This window comes from Drosophila guanche, unplaced genomic scaffold (assembly GCF_900245975.1).
Source record: "Drosophila guanche unplaced genomic scaffold, DGUA_6, whole genome shotgun sequence".
Classification (NCBI taxonomy): Eukaryota; Metazoa; Arthropoda; class Insecta; order Diptera; family Drosophilidae; genus Drosophila; species Drosophila guanche.
Genome location: NW_022995750.1, coordinates 5,058,042 through 5,082,531, shown reverse-complemented (window position 1 = coordinate 5,082,531; position 24,490 = coordinate 5,058,042). Strand labels below are relative to the sequence as shown.

The 24,490-nt window shown below is 43.2% G+C and overlaps 2 protein-coding genes across 2 annotated transcripts; both read right to left on the bottom strand.

Moving 5' to 3' along the window:
• Positions 1-18,576: 18,576 nt before the first annotated feature.
• Positions 18,577-20,580, bottom strand: LOC117586438 (odorant receptor 85b-like). The gene is made up of 3 exons (XM_034276476.1): positions 19,370-20,580; positions 19,163-19,318; positions 18,577-19,094 (listed from the first exon to the last, which is right to left on the bottom strand). The coding sequence occupies exons 1-3, from the start codon at positions 20,327-20,329 to the stop codon at positions 19,038-19,040; spliced, it is 1,173 nt and encodes a 390-aa protein (XP_034132367.1). The 5' UTR covers positions 20,330-20,580; the 3' UTR covers positions 18,577-19,037.
• Positions 20,581-21,777: 1,197 nt separating this feature from the next.
• LOC117586439 (odorant receptor 85c) lies at positions 21,778-23,343 on the bottom strand. The gene is made up of 3 exons (XM_034276477.1): positions 22,387-23,343; positions 22,173-22,328; positions 21,778-22,113 (listed from the first exon to the last, which is right to left on the bottom strand). Exons 1-3 carry the CDS (start codon positions 23,341-23,343, stop codon positions 22,057-22,059), a joined length of 1,170 nt encoding a protein of 389 aa, XP_034132368.1. The 3' UTR covers positions 21,778-22,056.
• Between the last annotated feature and the right edge of the window lie 1,147 nt (positions 23,344-24,490).

Sequence of the window (24,490 nt, the reverse complement as noted above, 5' to 3'; positions counted from 1 at the left end):
ATATAATAAATTATTAATGATAAACGTTTCAAGGGGACATTTCGTTAGTTGAACGCTCCTCAGGGAACCTTAGAAAACCCTTCCCAGAGTTGAGAAACGCTTCCAGGCCTAAGGAAAAGCCCATTGACGCCTGACAATCCCCCTGGATTCCCTTAAGAGGCCACCTGGCCAAGTGGAAAACTACAACAAACAGAGAAAGGGGCCAGCCTCAAGGCGATGAAATTTCTTGACTATGAATAAATTATAGACAAAGACATCAGGGCCACTTCTTGATGGCTCTGTTGTTGTTTGCTATTTGTTTGTGGGACCCTTTTTGGCCCGATTGAGCTGTTGTTTTAGCCCACACCTTGCCTGGGGATGGTGATCTTCCCTCGTTTTTAAGTTGCCATAATACCATTTTTCATGTGGGTCTCGTTCTGAAATTGATTTGGAAACACCAGAAACTTAATTAGTTGCATTGTTTGCCATCAAATTTAGTTTTTATCCCCATTTGCAATTCCATAATAACATTTTAAAATATGCAAATGGATATGTTTTTACCGCCCCGTATATATGTATGTATATTGGATAAATGTATATTTGGAAATGACGTATAAACATTGTGCGAAATGTCAACTGGCCACTAGAAAATTCTCTAATTTATGCCTTATTATGCCGCTCTGCTTCCATGTTTTTTGGCCGAAAATGCAATCCAACAAAACAAATGTCGTTCGTCATCCCCAGAATATTCGTTATTTCTCCATTTCATTTATGCTCTACAAGAAGGAGCTGCACGATTATTATGTTATGTTTGAATGGCACACAGGGAGAAGCTTTGAAAAGACTATAAAGTATTAGGGTATAATTTTAGCACATTCAAACTATGAAATCAACATTGAAACAATATTCATATTAAAAACGGTTTAAGATGGTGATAATTCATTTTATCCTGAACTTAACTTAGCAACTTTGACACCAAAGAGTGTCTATTTTCTACTTAAAATATAAAACTAATTTCTTCCTTTGTTTTTTTGTTAAACTAAATTTTAATTTCAAATTTATTTCGGGCCATAAATGCAATTTTCTAAATTGCATTGATTTGTGTGTGCTGGTAAAACACAGCAGTCCAAAAACAAGTAAAAATTGTTGGTGAAAAAGCAATGCAAAGAACCAAAATTGATTTCTGCGCCATAAATAATTTGAAAATTTCGCATTTGAAATGATAATTTAAGTGAATTTCATTGGAGAATTTCACAACAAATTGATTTTATTACATTTTTTTGCAAATATACCTAAAGGGGTTTTTGCCGAGGCAACAAGTTGGAAAACATATTGCAACTTTTTGATCCTTTTTGATAAAAACCAAATCAAACTGGCCTCAAGCCAAACAACAATCAATCAACAGCCTCTTCCCTCATGCTCTCAGTCCGAAAAGCCTTTTCCATCAAATTCGGAGTCTCGTAAGTCTTTTCGCTCAAATTCAGAGTCTCAGAATGTTAGCCCCAGATGTGGCATGGTCCGTTCTCCACGGCATTTTGAAAGTATTTACAACATATGCAACTTGTTATAGCACGGGGCGCATGATGAATACATAAGGGAGCGTTTCATTATTGGACATGGAGCGGAACGCAGAGCCACAATGCTTTCGGCAAAATGTATACTTGGATAAATCCCTGGCACAAAGTTTTCCCTTTGCACTGAAAGTTTTCATCTGGCAGCGGTGGTCCTAGAACTTCCTCTGCCTATTCTTTCTATGGATTCTATTCATGAATAATTAACGCTCGCATTGTTGTTGTTCGATTTTGGGGCTCTGCTGCGGTTTTGGCCTACGAAATGACTTTGAAAAAGTAGTTAAAGAAATGCAGACAGAAATCTGAGCAGATATCGCTCCATGCTAGAGGGTAAACTTTTGATTGCACCCTAGGGTATGGCGGGAAATCTTCTAAAACCGTGAAGAAAATGAAAAAGAAAGAACTTCAAACCATAAGAAAATGTCATGGGTGTGGAAACACCCCAAAAAGTTGTATGGCTTATAAAATTTAATTGGTTTTTTGCACAGGAAGGAAACTGCGGAATGAATTGATTGCCCGCTGGAAGCACAAGGGCGATGCCCAAGAAGTGGTTCAACCCACTCATCTGTAAACGCACTTCGGTGCACAATGCATTGTGGCATGGGGCATGGGGAAATGCACCACTTAGCTAACTCGACGCCTTTTATTGCCATTTTTTTTTCATTCATTGCTGACCGACAAGAACCGGGAAGCGGCAGCAAAACGGTTTAATTTAGTTTCCTGCTCGAATGCAGCTGGCAATGCTGCCAGCAGTGGCAAATGCAACTGCAACGAATGGCAATGCCTGTGCGCACGTGATTTTTGATACCATTGCGAGCTTTTATGTGCAAGCTCCTTTTCCTCCTCCTGGCCATGAAAGCCTTTCACCGCTGAATGGTTTCCCCATCCAAAGGAGTGCGTCAGAGGTCGCTAAACCCAACAGAAGCCACCAGCAGCACTCATCCAATATTGAGGGGAAAATTTACAGAAGCGCGAAATTTAACGCCCAGAATTGAGCTGCTTTGCTAATTAAATAAAGGATAAACAGCATGGTGGCAGAGGGAAACTTCCATATCCGTTTCCGTTCGTGTGTTGCCGGCACTGCCAGTGGCTGCTGACGGCACTGCTGCTGCTTCAGTTACAATTACAATTTGGCAGCATTAAATAATTCAATTATTCGAAGGCGAAGGCACCACAAATGAACAGTGAAAATGCCAAAAGCTCCACAAATGAACTCTGATAGTGGGGGGACGTGTAACGTGAGACGGGAGCCGTGTGACGGTAGCTGCTGCAATCTACAGTTTGTGCAAACATTAAAGTAGCTCCGGTTCCAAAAGCCGACAAAATGAAGTCTTAAATCACAGCATGTTATTTCCGTTGCAGCTGTGTGTGCGCGAGTGTTCCCTTTCCGGTGCACATTGTCGTGCGATTACGAGCCACCCACGCAGATCACAATCGCCTTGGAGAATTGTTTTTGGCCATAGCGATTGGCCATTGCCCTGTTTGCCTTTTTACGTTTTATCAGCAGCGCCTTTTATGTCATCATAACCGCAAAACGGCTCCCAGCTACGACTCGGAATCCCCCGGATCCGTAACCGTAACCGTATCCGTATCCAATACGATGCTGAAAAGCCCAAGCCCCTGGCCAGAGACGTAGACGGAGTCTGTGTCTCGTGTCCGGCGAATGAGAATGAGAATGTCCGTTTACATAAATTTCCACTGCGCAAAAAGGGAAGAAAACTGTCGAGCGTGCAGAAAAATGAGATGACAAATGAAGTTTGTCGGCTAATGGCAGCGGAAATGCGCGAAGGGGCAACACCAGAGAGGGGCCCTGCCCGCGAGGGGACGATCGTTTTGAGGTATATGCCATAGCTTACATTTTTTGCGGCGTGGCAATGAACGGAAGTTGAAACAAACAAGTAAATAAATGGCGCCAATTTGGGGCGGCCATGGCGACAGCATCCCCTTCCCACTGAGAGAGAGAGAGAGAGAAAGACAGAAAGAGACAGAGAGATAGAGCGAGAAGGGTGCGCCCCACAGTGCTGGAAAGGGTGCACGGGACATGGGGCGCGGGGGGATTGGCTCGTTTGTTGTTTTAAAATTGGTCCAAAGTCCAGAGTATTCTGAAATTTATTTGGTTGACGCAGGAAGGGCAGGGGCAGCTGACTCAGGCAAAGCGATTATAACGAGAGTAAACAGAATCCATTTTCCGCGTATGATTGGTGGCCAAGGGGCTAGGGGCATGCCCCGGGGATGGAGGCATGTGAAGCTGGGAAATCTGATATGTTTCTCTAACGAGCACTGGACAGTCTGCTCCTTAGAGCTGCTGCTTCCCACTCAAAAGTTGTCCAGACAAACAAGTAACTCAATATTAAAAACCAATATGTCCAACTTCCGCAACACTTTATTACACCAGAAAGGAATGCCCAAGAAGGAAGGTCCTTCGGAGCAGCAGATGCGATTGGAATAGGATAGCTGCATATTACGTGTACGTTCATGTGTGCTGTGTTTGTGTGTGGATACATAAGTATGTGCGTGTGTGTGTGTGTGTGACATATGATAATATCCTAAAGAAGAGCGAGTAACTACTGGCCAAACCCTTGTCCAAAGATAAATATGAAGATGGGATAGCCCGCTAGAACTATACGAGTTTGAATGCTCTACGAAATTGTTTGTGGCAAAAGAAACAACACTTTGATGTGGACATAGAAAGACATGACTTTGAATAGGAATAAATCTTGGGATAGCATAAAACCTTTAAACCTTTAAATTCCAGTGAATATTAGTTTCTAAGTTCCTGTAACTATTTATAGGAATATAGAGGACAATCCCGCCAACTCTCTTTAAACACACAAGTTCTTTCTAGAAGGCGATTTCTCCTCCCCTACAATAAAATGTCTTCATTTAATCAACTCTTCTTTTAGAAAAGACATTATAGCAGATATACCCCTGCATAGCATAAACTTGTGTAGCTGGATGTCAAGTCGGAAATCTAATCGCTAACTGCGATCAAAGTGTCCAGTTGTGATATTAACTTGTGCATCAAATTGCGAGCTTCACAAGCGACTGAGAGGCGGCGGTACACATCTCACCATCCAGCCATCGACGGGCCACTAAGTACCATGCCACACACACCCAAACACACAGACGAGTCTGGTGTCGTATGCCATAGGGTATGCCTCTGTATACGTATACGTTATACGTAATTGGAGGGGCGTCATCGTGTGGCATAATGTGCCATCAGCCTGAATGTTGTACCATTCAGTGGACAGTGGGTCTTTGTGGCACATTAAGTATCCCCATAAAGTCAACTTTGTCCATGTGTTCAGCTGTGTATGTGTGTATGTTTGTGTTTGTGTAACCTTTGGGGCATTGTAAATATTATTCTTATCATTCACTATAAATCTACATATGACAATTTTCGCTTCAGTTTTGCCACAAGCCAGATATCAGATGCGCCCTTAAATTATTAAAGCTGCCACGCCACATAAATGCGACTCGTACTTTACTCCGTGCTGTTCCTATAGATTTCAATTAGTTGATCTGTGGGAAATGCTTGCTCCTTCATTATATCACCATCTCCCCCTCCGTGGCCGGCTACTCGAGTGTTCGCTTTGGCCTCTTTGATGGCCAGCAAAATTTAATTGGCCTCCATCGTTGCCTCAGTTGCAATGCACTTCATTAAAAAGCTTTTTATTTTTTTATTTGTGGTGCACCTGCTGCTTGCAACACAAAAGCGGCTAACGAAGTGCCACACGCAGCTGACTTTTGCTTTGGCTTTTGGACTCTCTGCAGCCCAACAGCTGCTGCTGCTGCAGCAGTGCCGCGGATGGAGACGCAGATGGAGATAGAGTCCAGTCCCAGCCATAGACTAACTAACTAACTGGGCCACAAGCTTATCTAAAATATTACAAAACTGCTCACCGCTGCAGCAATTCAATTCGCTTACAAGAGGAGCAGCAGAAGGAGAGGCATGACCACCAGAAGAGGCAGCATAAGGATGGGCAGCAGCAGCATTAGCTATAACTCTCCTTTTCGTTGCATCCACAATGCTGACAGAAGTCATTGCAACATGTGCCAGCTCAGCAGAGCGGTAACTTTTTGTGGTTTTACCCACAGACCCTGACCAAGACAGAGGTAAGGTGCTGGGCGAAGAAGGTACTGGAATGTCGCGCATGCATAAAATTGCATAAATCAGGAAATTGTTTTTGGGACATGTCTGTGTTTGTGCTGTCCAAGATAGGGTGGAAAAAAAGGGGAGATACAAGAAAAATGGCGAATGTTAATAAAACAGAAATGGAACACTTAATACCCTTGAAGTGTCATCGTGGCACTCTATTAAAGTAGCGCATTCTGAGCTCAAGAAAATCTACAAATGTATTGATAAATATAGTTTAAAATTTTGCCACATTTACGTAAAACTATTAGGAACCATTAAGTTCCATCTGCACGGCTTTAAGCAGGAAAGCCGTGCCAGGTTTCCAACGCTACCTTTGCTTTGCTAGTAAAACTGCAACAGCATCAGCATGGGCATCAGCAGCAGCAGTGGCAGGTGCAGATGGCAACAGCTGAAAACAAAACCAAACGAAGCACCAAAAGGCAGCCAGTGGCTGGGGCAGTGGCACACACAGATAGAAGCAGAAACAGACAGAGAACACAGGACATAGAGAGTGGCAACAAAGTAGATAGAGGTGGCCGCTGATAAGACGGAAAAGCGTTGGCCAACGTCGACCATGAGAAAAGGTTGAAGCGCTGAACGCTGATTGCCGCTGCGATGGCCAAAACAAAACACTAAAGATAGAGGAGCTGAGGAGAGGAGAGAAGTAAAACGAAGGCCAGAAGAGAGACGTGGCCTGGTTCAGGCCTGGTCTCGACAGTGGATCCGCCGTGACTGCCAGTTAACTTTGTCTTTTGCCTAACGAATGCGCGTTAGCTGGCCAACTTCTCCACGTATTGCTGTGCGTATGTGGGTAGCGTGTTAGCGTGTTAGCGTGTCCCTGAGTGGGTTGTCGACCATTTGCGTTATCAGCGGTGGTCAACGCAGGGTCCCAGTCCTGGATTCAGTCGTAAGGCTTTTCTTTTATTTTTTTGCCTCTTTGCCAGGCCAGCCAGTTGTTGACACTTTTATGAACTCCACAGATTGGCCATGTTGCCGTGGCTTTTGTTGCGGTTTGTTGGCCCGTTACAGCGACCGCATACTGCCGCTGATGCTGCAGCTCCTCCCGGCAGTACATTTTGCACAGAGCTCTTGCTAATTTCAGACTTTACAGAGGGGATTGGCCCGCCCCAACGATAGTCCCCGACAGCCAGGAGCCATGTCATATGCATCCTTATCAAAGGATCCAGGGGACTGTGCAACGACGACGACACCTCAATGTCATTGTTTCGGGCCTGCCAGTGCCACTTAATGCTTAGACGGAAATGGAGTTGCTGCTGACATTGTCAGTGACCGCGACGTGTACGTGTTCGTGTTCATGTCCTGGACTGTGCTGCCACTCGCCAAGGTGGCGAAGCCTGAAATCTCGAACCAAACACTCAGGCATTTGCCCACATCCTCTCTCGTAAAGGGCTCATGCGGTTATGGCCACCTAATGAGCGGTTCCCAGCAGGGGGGCTGGCCTCTCACTCGAGCGTTCATAATTGCTATGGCGATGATGGCCCATAAAATACGTCAATTTTCATAAATTCCCATAAAAATCTCCGCTTTCAAGGAGCGTGCAGGCCACCCTATCACCGAGATCTTTTCCCGCTTTTTCCCGTAGTCCTTGCCGTAGAGGCGACCCAGCGAATTCTCCGCCCAGCTGCCCACTAAGCCGCGTTGACATTTTCATTACCCGGAACTGCTGCATTTTCTCCAATGCCAAATATGCCACACTTCCTCCTCCTCGACTCCCATCCTCCCCCATTCTCTTGTCTCTTGTCAAGTGTCCTTTGTTTCTTGTGTCTCACAATGGCATTGACTGTGATTCGCTTGGGCAGAAGGGGCACGAGCAGCAGGAGTCTCATCAGGAGCAACCCTAAAAGAAGGAGAAGTAGCATTTGGAGCAGTAGCAGGGGAATCATAAGAAGTATCAGTTCCACCACCATTCTGCATAATATCCTTTGCAATTTTTTAATTAAAAATTTTCCACAACTTGGTTGGCTTTCTATTCGGCTGCTCATTTTGTTGTTTGGTTTAGGGATAATGCATACTGCACACAGCTGCATAGTACCGTGGGGTACTATCCTTTCTTTCCTCCCTTGCGAAAAGTCAAGTGACAGGATGACAATTGTCACACAAGTAGTCCTCGAGGCCAGGCACAAGACAAACAGTTTCTCCCCATGCTCCCACCCCGCTCCCTATGCACAACAATCTATCCTGAAGGCAGCCTCATGCTTCCGGCTCTCCATTTCTTTAGCAAAGAACCGATTTGTCAGCGCTTGAGAAATGACCGCAAGAAAAACCCACACCGAAAAAACCAACAGCAGCAGGAAATGCAGGACTAAGTGCACCAACTGGTGGTTTACTTTTAAATTAATTGTACAACAATAAAGGGGATTCTAAGTGGAAATTGTTTTGCGGACAAATCTATATGTAATTTGATTCGATTAGAGAGATATTTGACAAAAGGAAGACGTGTACTTTGACAAGCAATAAAGGCAGGAGCAATTCCTGTAGAAGGGGGAAGTCTCAGTGCAGTCTATATAAAAATGCGAATTAGCAGTCCAAAGCATTGCCTTTCCAAATATCAACCATATTGCTATTATATTCCAGAATAATATACTATGAAACTATATCTTAAATCAAGTTTCAGTCGAAACCATCCTGCGAATTTTCAGTCCGCATTCAAAGAGAATCGATATTTTGGAGCCCAGTTTTAAGCCCATTTTCAGGATGAAGGCCGTCCGCCCACAAGAAACGCCATGTCTGTGGCCACAGTCAGGCAGTGTGGGAGAGCCACCCCAACACCCCACTTACATGACAGCGCCTGACGGCCAACATTGCGTATGCGTGTTGCATGGAGAAAACGAAGGGGAAAAACAAGGGAGGGAGATCTCTCTGCGGGAGTTTGTTTTATTAATATTTGCCTGTTTTTGGGTAAACAGAAATACAAGCAGCAAATAAAAAAGAATTCCACACTTAATTGCAACAGCAACTGAGGGCCAAAGCTGCTACTAAAATGTAATTAAAATTCATCGGAGTGCCATATCCCACAACATACATCCCGAAAACGAAGTGCTAGAAATGTGTAATAGCTATTTCCACGACATTTTAGGCCTATGTACATCTCTTTGATAACCTCAAATCTCCCACAAATTGAAAGCCGCATCAGAAAATCTAATATAAAATCTAATTTAAGCTTATTAAAATGCAAGTGGACATCAAATGTTAAATATGAATCATTTTGGAATCTAAATATTTGCAGTGCCGGAGAGAGTAAACAAAATATTGTCGAAACGATTTAATTTCGGTTGAATAGTTGGACATATATTTGTATATTTTGTGGCCAGGAGTTCAGCTATAATTAGTAGATCCCATACCATGACGCTTCACAGCCCAAAAACACAGATCATTCATACATAAAGAGACGTGCATATATTCTGTATTTCATTTCAGTTTATTCAGCCGTATGGTTAATGCAAATGGAACCCAAACCATCGAAAGGCACCGCGTTGACAGTTGGTGGCCGATTTTCGGCTTATAATTATTTACTCGTAACGAAATAAACAGCTAACACCATTTCCGCATTCGCTTGCGAATCCATTGTAAATATTAACGTAAATGCCAACAAAACAATCCCCAATGCATATGTATCTGTGTGAGTGTGAGCTTTTTGTGTGTACATGTCTGTCATTGTATGTGTGTTTTTGTTTTTCCGGAGCTGACAGGTGTCCCTTAGTCGAATAATCCAATTTCTTTGACTAAGGATTAAGAAGGTCTAAATATTTAATGTGTATCAAAATTTCATTTGAATATTTTGACAAAAATGTCACTCTTTTCGGGTTTTTCTTTCTTAAAATAATTTTTCTGTTGCCATTACTTTTGTGGGTTAAAAAGAACAACTTAAAATCGCAGATTTTAGATTAGATGAAGAATAGCTAATAAAGGAATAAATGATGGTGCGGTGTTCGATACCTTTTGGTTTAAACATTACATTCAAACTAATATTTAGAAATAAACCAAAAAATGTTATTTTTTTTAGCAAGTGGTAAAGACTCTTAATGTTTATATTCTCTAGGATATTTCTCACTTCGTTCTGCTGCATAAAAACGTGACTTTTGAATTTATAAATGTGTTTTGCCATCTAATTTCAATTTGTAATTAAATCGTCTGTTTTGTTTGTACAATCAGTAGCTCAATGCGAGATACGGTCGTATCTGTATTTGTAGTTGCATTTGTAACTGTTTATGCTTCTCTGTATGCGCGCAACAGTATCTATGAATGTAACTGCATCTATGACTGTAACTGTATCTGTGACTGTTTCTGTGTCAGTGTGTCTGCCTATCGCTGTATGCGTGTGTGTTCATGTAAGCCTAATTTAATTACAAACAGCAAGAGTCGCAAAAACCAACAGAAAAAAAGCAATGTTGTTGCTTCGATACTTTTGGGCCAATAACTGCGAAATTTAATTAAATTCAGATGCGTGCAAATGTATCTGTGTGTTGATCTAAGCGTGTGTGTGTGTGTTTGAGTGTGTCTGTTTGGGCTATTGCATATTAAATTTGCACAATTTTGGGGGAAGCTATTTGATGGTTTTGCGTGTGACTTTCGACTAGCCACAGCAGCTGAGCGATGCATCGCGATGAGCGGACCCCCGAAAACTATGCAGCAACGTGAGCGAGGGGTATTTGTGATGCCCAAAAGTATGCAACAACAAATTTCGAAATCACATTTTTGGCCATTTTATGCAATTATGCAATGAATTGTGGTTCTCTGTATGCCTCCATGTGTGTGTGTGTTTGTACTGCATTTGATTTGATTTGATTTTGTTTTGTGGCAATTTAAATTTTGCTGCAATTTATATGATCTTTTTTTTTGGTTTTTATTTGCGGATGTTTCTGCTACTCTTCGCATCGACTATCCACAGGCGACCATAAATGCCACTTCAAAGTAAATTATGACACACACATACAGACGCACGCATATACACACAACATGTAGCGGCAGCTGCGGTAACACTGTAACACTTGCCACAACCATGAGGCAGGCGATGCAGGCGATGCTTCGTTGTCCGGGGTGAAAACATGGAAAAGTCCTTCGCATCCTTCGTACATCAACATCAACGCCTGTTGGGCGCATGTTAAACACTCGAATGCAATTTGTTAGACAAGATATGTGGCAAGCGCGCCACGAATGTTGCATCCACCACTCGTTTGTCCTGCGCTCCTACACAACTGCTCTCTGGCTGTTGATGCTGCTGCTGCTGCATTGCCTGGGGCATCGTGGCAGTTGGAAAATTTATGCAAACGCATGCGGCAGCCGAACGCATAATTCACATAATTTGTAGCAGTTGCATTTTTGCGCCAAATGCCTCATGTTCGTTATTGTTGCTATTGCTGCTGTTGCTGTTGCTGTTGCTGTTGCAGTGGCACTAGCAGCGGCTGTCGCTGTCTCTGATGTTGATCCGAGTTATGTTGAGATGGAGATGAAGCTGCAGGGGCATCACTCCGCTGATGCATTGTTGATGGTCCGAAAATTTGCCAAAAGTTTAGCATAAAATCCAATGCAAATTGCCCCCACAGACTCAAAGACAGACACAGACTCTCAGACACACAGCCACTCGAAAGAGTGAGAGATACTCGTAGGTATCTGTAAACCTCTCTCGGTCTCAGCTGGTAATGATTTGTGGCATATACGTATACATATCCCTCATGCTTCAGTGCCCCATGGAAAGGAGGTCACCTGAAATGGTGCACAACTGTGGCAGGACTCCAAAGAAAATGACACAGATCAGTGAGCAGGGTTTCTGGGTGATGCTTTAAAGCTTTATGATAATGTTAGACGATGCTTTTTCTACCGATGATTCCGAGAATAATCTTCATATCTTCAATGCTAATAGGAGATCCGACGGATCTGTATGTTCTACAGATGGCAAAAATTAACCGACTGTAAAATAGCTTCATCTGAAAAGCTATCGTGTAATCGTAGAATAGACCACAGCTGTTGAAAGCAGCCTCGGAAAAGAGGGTCAGCTTTTGGATTGTCACGGATTTCACACACACCTGACGCCTGGGCCCGTGATAGCCATAATTTAGGTAGAGCAGTTGACACATGGACACGGTCACCAGCCTACCCTCTGCGAAAGCCTCCCATTAATCAATTGATGGGCCTTGGAAATCCTTAGCCAAGGATAACAGCAGAGACTGTCCTATCAATAATGCAAATTTATGATCCATTCAGTGGTTTGCTTTGAGTTTGGCCAAAAAGTTTTAATTAAAAATCTGCCAATAAATTATTTTCAACAAAGATTTTCCTCGTTAACTGATTATGCACAATACAACAGCCACGTCCAACGCCACAACAGTCCCCCTCGTTCCCCCGACAAGCGCAATTATTGTCAGGCATTTGCTATGCAAAGTTTTTCTAATTGAAAATGCAAGCTCAAGGAGGATTCGCAGGCGGCAGGGGACAAAGCCGCGTAGGGGAAAGGAAGGGAGGGTATATGGGCGTGGACCACAACAAAGGGCTGCAGCACAACCACAACAAATACAAATAATAAATTTAAAATGGCCGCCAAATGGCTGAGAACCAACACGCAAACACACAAACACAGACGAAAGAAAAGCGTGAAAGCGCGAAAATACGAAACAACTGGGACAAAAATGGGTAAGAGCATTCAAAAGGGGTTGCGGCAGGAGCAGGAGAGGGAGGAACCGGAGTTGCAGCTGGCGGCAGGATGGGCGGTGACCATGATGCAGCCGCAATGCAAGTGCTGGGGCAAGTCAAAGTCTTAAATTGAAAATGAAACTTAAATTAAAATGCCAACTGGAGTGGAACGAAAATGATATTAAAACTGAGCCAAAACACAAGACAAGACAACAACAAAAGCAAATTTTCAGTACTGACACGATAGATACCCTTGCAAAGACATTATTTAAATCAAAAAATGTAGAAATGGGAGTTGGATATATACCTCTTCTGATGTGCCTGAAATATACAAATGTTTATTTGGAATAAAGAAATAATTAATAAAATGACAGTCGCTACCGTGGCAACTCCATGACAAAGTGATATTTTTAGGCCCACGTGGGCCACTTGCAAACTATAAATAATGAAATGATTTACAAGATTAGATTGAACGCTCGATCCCATAAACTTTATAAAATGAAATTGGATTATTCCATTTTCATTTCTTGTCGCCAGTAAAATAAGTAAAGGCTCAATAATATACCATAAAACACATAAGCTATTAGAATCAGAACATTAGCTGATCACTAAAATAATAATATAATAAATAATACTAAACAAACTCCAAGAGCTACCTTTTATGCATTTGCAAACATCCAATCCGAATCACAATACCCCTCGAAAGGATACAAGAACAAAAGAACAATAGCAACAAAAGGACAACGCCAACAACAATAACAACACACAACGGTGGGAGCGCCTGTCCGTGCTGTCTGTACTGTCCGCCTGCATTGCCATTGATAGCTGACAGTGTGGGCGTGGGCGACAGGGGGCTTTTGCTAGGGGCATGGTCGTCTTAGTGGCATGCCACAAAAGCCTCGAGTCTGTCAACAAAAATGAAATTACACCGATGTTGTTGCTATTGGAGCTGTCATAGCTGCCAGTCGAGAGTTTACATGAAACACTTTTCTAATTAAAGAACAAAAGGTATGCAAAAGAAACCGGCATGAGGCCGTTGCAGGTAAAGAGAGAGGCTTCTAGAGAGCCTCTTAGCTGCGCACATGGATCAATAAGTTCAACTCATTTCCTCTCTTGGCTCGTTAAGTGCATAAACAGATCGAACAGAGGGATAGCCAATTGCCAGGGAATGTGGGCAGAGTTTCTTGGGAAAATAGAAAGCGATGCGGCTATGCGATTGGCCTGAATGGTAGAACGTGTCTGCTGCTGTTGCCACTGAATTATGAATTTTGCTGCACAAATGCGGAACATTTCTCATATCAGAGGCAACTGACAGGGGCAACCAGACACCAGAATGATGTCAAAACCCTCCCAGTACTCAGAGCTCCGCCACCAACTCAGGGTCCATTCCATTCTTTGCACAATAACCTGGCAATTGGTTTGAGCTTCGCTTTCAAGCTTTGCTGGCCAAGCCTCTTACCACGGAGAGCACATGCCGACAGACAAACAGTTTAGAGAGCTCTCCTTTATTTTTTCTCTGTGGCATAAAGAAAAGAAAAGCATTTGCAGAACTTTGTGCGTTGCTTGCCCTACAGTGCAGTCAATAAAAATAAATGTCATAAGGAGCAGCTTAGGCGACAAATGCATCAGTGTGCAAATATCCTGCCTGCCGCTCCTGTCTCCAGTTCCAGAGCACTTTCACCGCTTTGAGCCAGAGCTCAAACAAACAAGCAGACGGAAGACGACGGAAGACAGAAGAGAGGTCTAGGATGAAGATGTTGGCAGAACACCCATTGACATTTGCTGTTTGGTCAGCTGTTGGAGCAGAAGATGGAGTATAGGATCTAGTCGATATCTGTCTGTGCAAGTCAATTTGGTATTCAACGACTAATCAGGAATGTTGCCGCTTTACGGCAAAACTCAATTTGCAGTGGCAATAAGAAAACTCTGGCATACTTATATGGGCAGGACAGGACAGGAAACCCAACCAAAAGCACCATCAAGAGAGGCAATCATAATCATTAGGAGCAGGCAGAGCCGCAGCCTCGGCCCTCAGGGTCTCTCTCTCTCTCTCTCCCTCTCTATTTCCTCTATACATACTAATGATGTGCACGGCGCACGAAGCTGATTTAATTTCCTTACCACCTGCAACACACACACACACACTCACGCACGTGTAACTCACATGTACATACGTAAATATAGATGCAACGGACACCACCGCAAGTCTCAACACTTACAGGAGCCACAAAAGTCAACACGAAGAGAGAGAAACGATGTGAAACTTTACCATCCACACATACAGCTACTTAGGTGTGCCATCAGAGAAAGAGAGTTTGGGGGTTTCGCATCAAACTTTAACATAAACTTGGATGTCGCTTCCGTTTCCGTTGCAAGAAAAGCGCTGCAGTATCAGGAGTAGCAGCAGTAGCAGCAGCAGCACCACCACCACCACGACGACGACAAGGCCTCTTTCTGGCTCGTCTCTAAATTTTCTTCTCACAAGTTTTTCACTTGTGTAAGTGAGTGGGTGGTGGTTGCGGTGAGTGTAACTCATGTAACTATACTTAGTCCCAACATCATTATACTCTTCCAGTGGGTATTCCTATCTTCCACAGTGGTGCCAAGATATCTTCCGGAAACACTCTCTGATTTCTTCACTCAGAATAGAATAATTAATCGAATATATTGCATAAATATATCATGAAAAAAATCAATGGAAAAGTAAAAATAACACAACCAAACGCCGGAATACAAATCTTTTAGGGCATCTGCATATTCGATCTTGACATCTATATTTCTGCTCCCATATCGCTTGTTGTTGCTGTAAGCCAGCATAAAAAATGAATTATGTGCACATGCATTTCTTATGAGCCGCCTTCAGTGTTTCCTTTGCTTCGCCTGTGTCTGGAGAACGTACCGCCCAGTGCCTTCCACTGCCACAGCCAACACCCTCTTTTTGTCGCACCTCCTCCCTGTAGTAAGCTGTTGAGTAATGAGCAAATGAAATCCTCTCGCTTATCTTTCCGCATACAAGCCGCGCGCCTTTGTGGCATCTTCTTCTTCGTCTCTCTCTCTCTGTCTCTCTCTCTGCGTGGAGGCTCAGCAACCTACTTAGGCTCTAAGCTCTGCTTATACCCCCACACACATACACACGCATATGTGTATGCATACTTTTTTCTTGCGCACAGATAGATTTCCGCTCCCTCCCTATTGTATCGCTCACATTACTGTCACAATTATCCATCTATGGGATCCGCAGGACTAATGCTCGACTGCATTGACAAATCGTTTCAAATATGAATGCTATTAGTGGATGGAATCCTCTATTAATGGCCCATAAGAAATCAATAAGCCAATGCTTAAATCATCAGCAATCATCAATCGAATAATGGCACAGTACACAATAAAGAAAGCTCCGAAGTCACTCTCTCTTTTTCTCTCTCTCTCTCTCTCTCTCTCTCTCTATCGAAGGCCATTAGCAAATATCAGAGCGGGGAATATCTTTCCCATTTTTGGGTGGTGGCCATACGAGTATTCATAAAACACCAAACCTAACCATTTGCTTAATGCAAAGCCATAGAAATATCACTGCCGCAGCGGCTGTTGCATACGACTACCACAGTGCGTATGGGTAATAATGCGAGCAAACTAATTTAGAGGCTTTTAGTCTCCATTTATAGTTTCGCATAGAAATCTATGTATGTTTTGGCCATTGAAAAAGATTCCCACATATAGATTCGTGCCGAGTGTGGGAGTGGAAGAGAGAGATTTTCCATTCCTTTGACCAAACACTAGATGAAAATGGAAACAATTTTTGGTGCGATTTTTGCCACTGGCATACAAAAAATGAGAAAAATATATTTATTCTGTGGACACTCGAGCGTATGAGCCGCAGTCAACATTTGACAAGAAAAACTGCACTCAAAATCAATAAATCACACCAGATCAGAGAACACAGGGGAAAAACGAGAGAGCAGGGGTCGGGTGAATGCTAAGCTGAAACTAAAATCTCATGCTGCAAAAGCGGGGTAATGGTTGCGGAGAGAGTTTTGTGTGCCGGTGGAGGCAACATATTGTTTCAATATTTGAATTCAATTTAATGGCAGCTAATTGAAAAAACAGAGCCCTGCCGCCCATGCCACCATTCTCGCCATACAGCACCAAAATGTGGCAAGAATAATGCACTTCGATCCCTGCAAGTTTGTCCAGCGATTGGGCCACATTTTTTCCTGCTTGTTGCTGCCGCTATTGTTGCAGTGCCAACAGTTTTTTGCCAATTGGTCATTGGACACGCTCCACTGGGTCATCATGGTCGCCAGTTGCCTCAATTTCCTTCGCCGTTGCCCGTTGTCCTGCTGTTGCCATCGTGTGTTTGTCCCTATCCCCAGAGTTGAGTTATTTGCACGTTTTGATAAGTGGATTTAACAACCGGTTGGGCGTAGAGCGGAAAGTGTGGGGGTGTGAGGGTGGGGGAGGTGTGGGGGAGGTGTGGCCTTCGGGAAAAGCAAAAAACAATGGGTGCAATTTTTTTGTGGCTTTCAATTTTTGATCTGCTCGTTGGAATGCATTTTGCATGCAAAAGTGTACGTAAATTCATAATTGCTCATAAATGACAAAGAGTGTTTATTTTGATAGCCGAGGCAGCGAGAGGATTATGCAGCACTGAAGGTCGATTATATGTAAGGGAAATCATGTGGAAATCGTCATGGGAATGGTAGAGAAATTAGTAAGAGATGGCTCTACTCAATTTGTTTGGTTATTGGTGGGTTTCGTTTTTTATTAGGGGAAATTATGGGCACCACATTACATCAAAGTCTTTTCATCGAAAATAAATAGCATACAAATAGGAAAAATAGGAAGAATGCGTGAGTTGAGTAGTTCCGCAGCGAGATAGAGATATATAATGTATTCCCACTGGCAAAGGGTACCACAAATATTAATATTCAATGTGCATTGACCCCAAAACCAGGCACAGACAAAGCGGAGCCCCACAGGGTCAACACAGCTCTAAATCATGTAGATGTTTCTGTCTTGCTTCCAATTAGCTAAATATTCTATAGAAACGTATGAAAATGCTCGTAATAATATAATTATTTCATTACACATATATTTCAGTTGCCAGACACTAAATTGTACAGAACAAAACTCTGACAGTATCAGTAATTGACTTGACCTGATATGATCTGTGACTCTTGCCATGGATTTGGGTCCTAATAAACGTGTTCCATGTTTATGGCGCCTTAAATTATGCAATCTGACAGCGGTAGATATTGAAAGTATCTTTTTTTAGGCGCCCTGCCACATTCTGTTGCTTGGCTGGTTGTCCTGCTTCTCGTTTTTTTGTTTTTTTGTTGTAACTGTTGCCCATTTGAAAATCACACGAAACGTGACTGGAAATTAAATTGCAGCACATTTGGGAGCTTTATAAAAATTTCACAAAAATGAAAAATAAATCCCCTCTAAAAAGAGGAGCTAACAAAAAAATCACAAAAATAGATATCTATGTACACATACAAAAACACAACAAAATAACAAATAAATAAGGAAATAAAGCTTCTACACAAAAAATATGTCAGGACCTGGCAGAGGCAGTGCCGAAAGAGGAGAGAGGATGAGTAAGGGCAACGAATGCTGGCAGGACATTGGACAAAAAATAGATTTTTAATATATTTTATGCGCGTGGCTCTGGCAAACAATAACTAGCCGGGCGGGTGGTGGGGCCGTGCAGGTGATGTCGAGGAGATTCGTCAAAAATGAAAATGTTATGTGGCGAAAAACTCCCATTTCCTTTTGCACCCCGCAACACACGGTCTCTTTCCTCTCCCTTCCGCCTGGACACGCTTCAGCGCATAAATTGCTAATATTGTTGAGTGCGTAGGAGTTGGAGTTCTCGTACTAGTACTCGTTCTCTCCAGCCATACCGCCACACATCATTTTTGCCATGGAAAAACTGCATTAGATGCCATCAAAGGGGTTTGCTGTCCACTGCCTTCCCTCCTTCTTACCCAGAGAAAATCTGAAAATTGTAAGAAAAGTACCAGCAACAAGATTTGAAGTCTAAATAAAGATAGCCGATACTTGGAATACCCTAAAATAAATTCTAAAGCTTCAATGGAAGTTAAATTAAGCGTTATGAAGCATTGAAATTACATTCTTTTAGCGTTGAGGCATCTTTCCTGGTTTGTTCTCCCAGATCTTGGTGTGGATCTTTCTTTAATCTATTTTAATAAAGAACCTTTAGCTCTTTGAAATTTATTCTCTCTCCTCATACGATCCATTTCAATTCAAATACTATACTATTCCACACATTAACCATTTCTTCTTTTGTAGGCTGTAAAACTCTTGTAGAGATCGCACATACCCTGCTCCAAAGAGCATTATAACCAAGAGAAAACTCATAAGCACAACTTTGATGCAGTGAAGCGTAAAATATACTTTGCAATTTTCTTTTGTAGCCCACATACGATATTTCCACTCCTTTGCAGCACACTCATAGAATTGCCTTTTCAACGTCACCCAGCGGCCGCTAAAAAGCGTGCAGCCTTTTTTTTTTTGCCTCCTTTTTATCCTCTGTGTGGAAGCGACAAAGCGATGGTCATATGTGTGTGTGAGTGTGTGTGGCTCATGCCGACGCATAATTAAGTCCGCGTTGAGCTTTTGAAAGCATAGGGAGGGGGCATGCTGCACAGAGAAGGTTTTAGAGATTTGGTGTCCGTCCTCTATTGGACATACATGGTGCGGAGCAGAGCAAAGAACTTGTACGATATCTGTAGGAGCTGAAAAGAGAAAACAAGAAAAACGCATTTCAAAATATATATGAAACAAGAGTTCAGTCAGTGGCTACATCGGTCATGGTGGATCTGGTTATGTCCAAGAAAACGGTGGCCTTTAGATAGGTTGTTTTCTGCGCCCGGGCTATGATGAGAACTAAGGCGCGTTGGTAGCGAGCGTCAGCATGACTCCAGTTCTGGTTGTAAACGGCCACAGACAGCCCGGTGCTCTGAAAGAATAAATTAAGAGAAATTGATGGAAAAAGTAATCATAAACATACCGCATCGGCCACCATCTGACCGTAGTGGCAAATCATGTACACCTGACACATCGACGAGACGAGGTACAGGAATAGTTTGGTAATCATGTCCGGGGAGACGCCCACTGTCATCTGGAAACCCACAAAGCAGATCACAAACGAAGATACCATAAAGTTGAGCAGCAGAGGTATTCCCAAGATATTATTCACCCCATCCGTTAGACGCAGAATCCGCTCATGATAGCGCACCACTTCACAAATAAAACGAGAGTCTTCCGGCCAAGCGCCACTTAGACTGTGGCTCTCCATAGACCTCGCCAGATAATCAAAGTGCATTACCAATTGAGTGGCCACAGAGCAGAGCAGGAGATCGGTAGAAATCTGTGCCGATGTCGAGGTGTAGCCAGCAATGTTCAGGGCAACCAGCAGCATGTAGTAAGTCCAATTGTCATCCCACTTCCACGGAATGTACAACAGATAGGGCAGCATCTTGCCAACCTCGCGAACCTTCAGCCACTTTTCGAACACAATCAGCTCCATGATGGGGTACAGATTGAAGGTCCATATCAGTATGAAATAGAGGAGACCATAGTTGAAGCTGATGCGAGAGCAGGAGCCCAGATACTCTTCCAGCTTGAACTTTGCTTCCTGTACCTTTCCACGTGGAAACAGATCCTCCAACTCTTGCACCAAAGCGCTCAAGGCCGGCTTCTTCCACTTGATGAAGAATATCTTGGTCAGGCCCACGGTTATGAACCCAATATAGGACATCACGGTGACGGCCTCCAGCAGGTTTCCCTCGGCAATGGTCAAGCAGAAATAGATAAACTCGCCGAGTCCCGCAATCCCCAAGTTTGCTAAACTTCCCCAAAACACGAGTCTGTTCCTCAGACTGTCTGTCGGAGGTCGGGACTCCGTTGAATAAGCCTCGAAGCCCAAGCTCGTAAAGAAGAAATTGGCGTACTTCATGAACTTATCCATCTTTGAACAAAGAGTTGTCCTTTCTTCTATTTCTGGGACTGAATTTGCGTAGAGTTGTACCTCCTGGAACTGAATGCAGCCTTTCTTGCAGTCTTGGCTCTTTTATAGTCCATCTGTCTGAGAAAATGTCATGCAATGCAATTGCAGCAGTATCACTAACTGGACATTTACAAGGTCATCAATATCGAAATTATGTGGGAAAGTGCAGGTACATTCTGCCATTTCCTGCAACAGCTGCAGCAGTTCCAAAGTTCAAGTTGGGTTTCCAATGATAATCAATTAATTAATTAATCACTCGTTATATTACTGCAACAAAAAATAACAGGAACCATTGCAAATACCTCATTATAATGTCGTTGCATTGGTTGACAGTTCACGCCCACTTCTGAGCTTTTTGAAACGTTGCAGCTGTTGCATATAACTATACTCTTCAATGTGATCCCTTCAGAGTTTGAACTCATCCTAATTTTGGTTTGACTATTTATCTGGGACCAGCAAATATATTTTTATGCGACTGTAGTTTAGAGTTTTTTCTTTATGACTTTTCCCATAACTTTAGTATGATAATGATGTGTTTTATGTGCCATCACATGTGCCTTGAAACTTCGTTCAAGTTGAGTTGACTGAGTATAGAATTATTTAACTGCAACGCAAGCGTGATGATGGGTAAGTTATGCTCTTTCAATTGAAAGCTTAATGCATAAATGCACTGGGGATTTTATAGTTGTTGGCTTTCCGCTACTTTTCCTTACAAATATTTTTTTCTTTTCCTGTGTGGGCAACAGAGCTGTGGGATTACTGGACGCACGTGAAAAACTGTGCGACTGATTTTCTTATTTTTATAAACTACTTGGCTTTCTCGTACACGGGACTGCACTTGATACGCCATTTCTACCGTCACTTCCATGAGAATGATGAGATGTGATCTTCCCCCGAAAATAAAAATTAACATCTGACACCCGCATACACTACACATTGCGGAGTCCGGCGGAGTTCGACCATCACACAATCACTCATATCAATGGATTAATTAAGGTATGATAGTAAAACAATGGAATGAAATTATTTGTATTTTATTTATTCAATTTCCTAGTGGTTGCCAAGCATCGAAATACCCAATCGATGGCAGGGTTGCATGCTTTAAGGATCGATGAGCAAAGTGCATTGCCAGAGTTACCAGACTGTCTAATGTTTGTGGCTCTATTACTGTAATTTCAATTATATTTATAACCACTTAAGAGCTAAATGGCTCCATTCAACAAACTGAATTGCTTAAGTTGATCATTCATGGAGAAACCTGCATGCGTTGGCTTTTTGTATTTTTAGACTTCAAATGGATTATCACAACTGTTGGCCCTACCTTCCTTGCATTCTTTATCCACTCTTGTACACAGTTGACAACCTATTGCCCCTATGGCAGTTTTAATGGATCGAACACTACAAATTTATGAGCACAACTTTGGGGCAGTGAAGCGTTAAATTAACTTTGCAGTTTTCTTTTGTTGCAGCATCTACCCATCTGTCTATATTCATAGAGTGAAGAAAAGGTCCAAAGTGCAAGGTTTTTTCTGCTGAAGCATCAAGAATGGACATGCGTGTACATAGCCCATGCCTTCGCATAATTATTTTTCCGTTGAGCTTTTAAAAGCATGGCATGAGTGAGGTTCAGAGCGCTGGGCTTAGGGTCTTAGGGATCTCTCTTCGTCATCTCTGGCCTCTCTCTCTCTCTATTTCACATACATGGTGCGCAGCAAGGCAAAGAACTTGTATGATATTTGCAGTAGCTAAACACACAAGAAAAGCATTTAGATAATGATGTGATGAATAGGTATTATGCGCCTACGTCTGTCATAGTGGCCCTCGTGATGTTCATGAAGACAGTGGCCTTCAGATGAGTGGTTTTCTGGGCTCTGGCTATTATAAAGACCAAGGCCAAACGATAGCGACTGTCGGCATGGTTCCAGTTCTGTTTGTATGCAGCACTCGAAAGACTAAAACTCTGCAAAGATAAAATGCAAGTAATTTAGAAGATTAAAATGAACCTCAGAAGTTCCTACCGAATCGGCAATCAACTGTCCGTAATGGCAGATCAGATAAACCTGACTGAGCGACGAGAACAGGAACAAGGAGAGCTTTACCATGATTTCCGGCGGCACGCCCACTGTCATCTGGAAGCCCACAAAGCAGATGACAAATGTGGAGACCATAAAGTTGAGCAGCAATGGGATGCCAAAGATTTCATTCAGCACTTCCGAGAGCCGAAGTATTCGCTGGTGGTACTGGACGGTGTTGCACAAAAATCGTGAGTCCTCTACCCACTTGCCACTCAGTTTGTGGCTTTCCAGCACCTTTGACAGATGATCGAAGTGCATCACCACCTGAGTGGCCACAGCACATAGCAGGAGATCGGTGGAAATCTGTCCCGCCGCCGAGGTATAGCCCGCAAAGTTCTGGCAGAAGAGTAGCAAATAATACGACCAGGGGGCCTCCCAGTTCCATGGATAGTACACGGTATAAGGCAGCGCCAGGCCCACCACGCGGAGATGCAGCCACTTTTCGTAGACCAAAAACTGCATAATGCTGAAGAGATTAAAGGTCCAAATCAGCACGGAATAGAGCAACGCATAGGTGACACTTATACGGGAGCTGGAGCGCAGATAGCTGTCCAGTCTGTACTCCTCCTCCGCTGCTTTTCCTTTAGGATAGATGTGCTCAAGGTCCTGCACCATTTCGCTCAAGGCAGGCTTCTTCCACCAGATGAAAAACATCTTGCTCATGCCCACGATTACGAAACCGATGTAGGACATCACGGTGACGGCCTCGAGGAGCTTTCCCTCAGCGAGAGAAACGCCCAAATAGATGATCTCCCCGGACGTAATCGCACTCAGGTTGAGCACATTTGCCCAAAAGATGAGATTGGCCCACAGGCTGTTGGCCTGCGGTCGAGAGTGGGTGGCATAGGGCTCTATACCCACACCTTTGTAGAAGAAGTTGGCGTACTTCATAAACTTCATCTCTCCGAACAGAACGAGGCAAGGGTTTTCCTTTAACAAACCAAATGTGGGTCCGTGGCCAGGACATTTATAGCTGAAGCCTGTGGCTCCGGGGTAGGACATTTGTTTTGACATATAATTACATAATTATATGGACAGCTTACAGTATTGTTTCGTAATGCGACTAATTCGGGGCTTGGTACACAATTTAATTATTGATTTAGTTTATGTACATTAACTGCGGATAATTGTTATGCCTAAGCAAACGCAAACGAAAACGCAATCACGATTCCCTTTCCCATTTCCTATCCTATCTATGCTTCGTTCTGTCTGGTGGGACACACAATAAATCACTCGAAGATTGAAGCCAACGAAAAAGCAATTGAAACGTTTAAATAAATGCAATTCCAGAACGAATCAGGGGCAGCGCATCAAGCTAAAAGACCAGACCAGACCCGTCCCGTCCGTCGGGTATCCGCAGACCAAAACCAATCCAAAGTGAAGTCTTTTTTGTGCGCTCGCACTTGAAATAAATTAAATCTTTTCACATTTGAACAATGCAGCTTAGCTGGCGCCACAGCCGACGCCGGAGCTGGAGCTGGAGCCAGTGCCAGTGCCAGAGTCGGAGAACAGAAACAGAATGAATTACTCCCGCAGAACACGTTAGAACCAAACAGACCAATTATATGGTTTGCTACAGGCACATACATCCATGTACAGAAATACTCGTATATACAACAGACATCTGGCCCGATGTCGATACTCTGAATCACAAGCTATGTGCGTGGAGCACCACCCACAAAAACTATGCAACGCGAATGCAAACAAAGCGATTACACGTTGGGGCAAGGTAGAAGAGCTACGAAATGTGATGGCTGTGGGGAGCGGTGTGTGTGGCAAATGCCACCGCAACTAGCCAGAAGGGGACTCTTTTTTTTGTTTTGGTGGGTTGGGGGCTAAATTGAAAGACAAAAACCCTGAAATGTTGCCTCTAGCGCGGACACTGTGGACAGCGCGAAACGCAAAACAGGAAAAGCCAAGAGCAATCTTTGGATTTTTCCATTTTTGCCATTTATCACGCATGGAAATTGAAGCGTAGACCAGAAGGAAGGAGGCCGTGTACTTGTGCCGCAGTGTGCCTCTCACCTGGAAATACAATTAAAGCTCT

Bases quoted from the DNA above. Each gene is read 5' to 3' on its own strand.
- LOC117586438 (XM_034276476.1), bottom strand. From the start codon at position 20,329: ATGGATAAGTTCATGAAGTACGCCAATTTCTTCTTTACGAGCTTGGGC. The intron at 19,319-19,369 runs GTATGTTTATGA...TTATTCTTTCAG, and splicing joins GTCAGATGGTGGCCGATGCG to AGCACCGGGCTGTCTGTGGC. The intron at 19,095-19,162 runs GTAGCCACTGAC...TTCTCTTTTCAG, and splicing joins CCAGATCCACCATGACCGAT to CTCCTACAGATATCGTACAA.
- LOC117586439 (XM_034276477.1), bottom strand. From the start codon at position 23,343: ATGAAGTTTATGAAGTACGCCAACTTCTTCTACAAAGGTGTGGGTATA. The intron at 22,329-22,386 runs GTAGGAACTTCT...TTATCTTTGCAG, and splicing joins GACAGTTGATTGCCGATTCG to AGTTTTAGTCTTTCGAGTGC. The intron at 22,114-22,172 runs GTAGGCGCATAA...TTGTGTGTTTAG, and splicing joins CGAGGGCCACTATGACAGAC to CTACTGCAAATATCATACAA.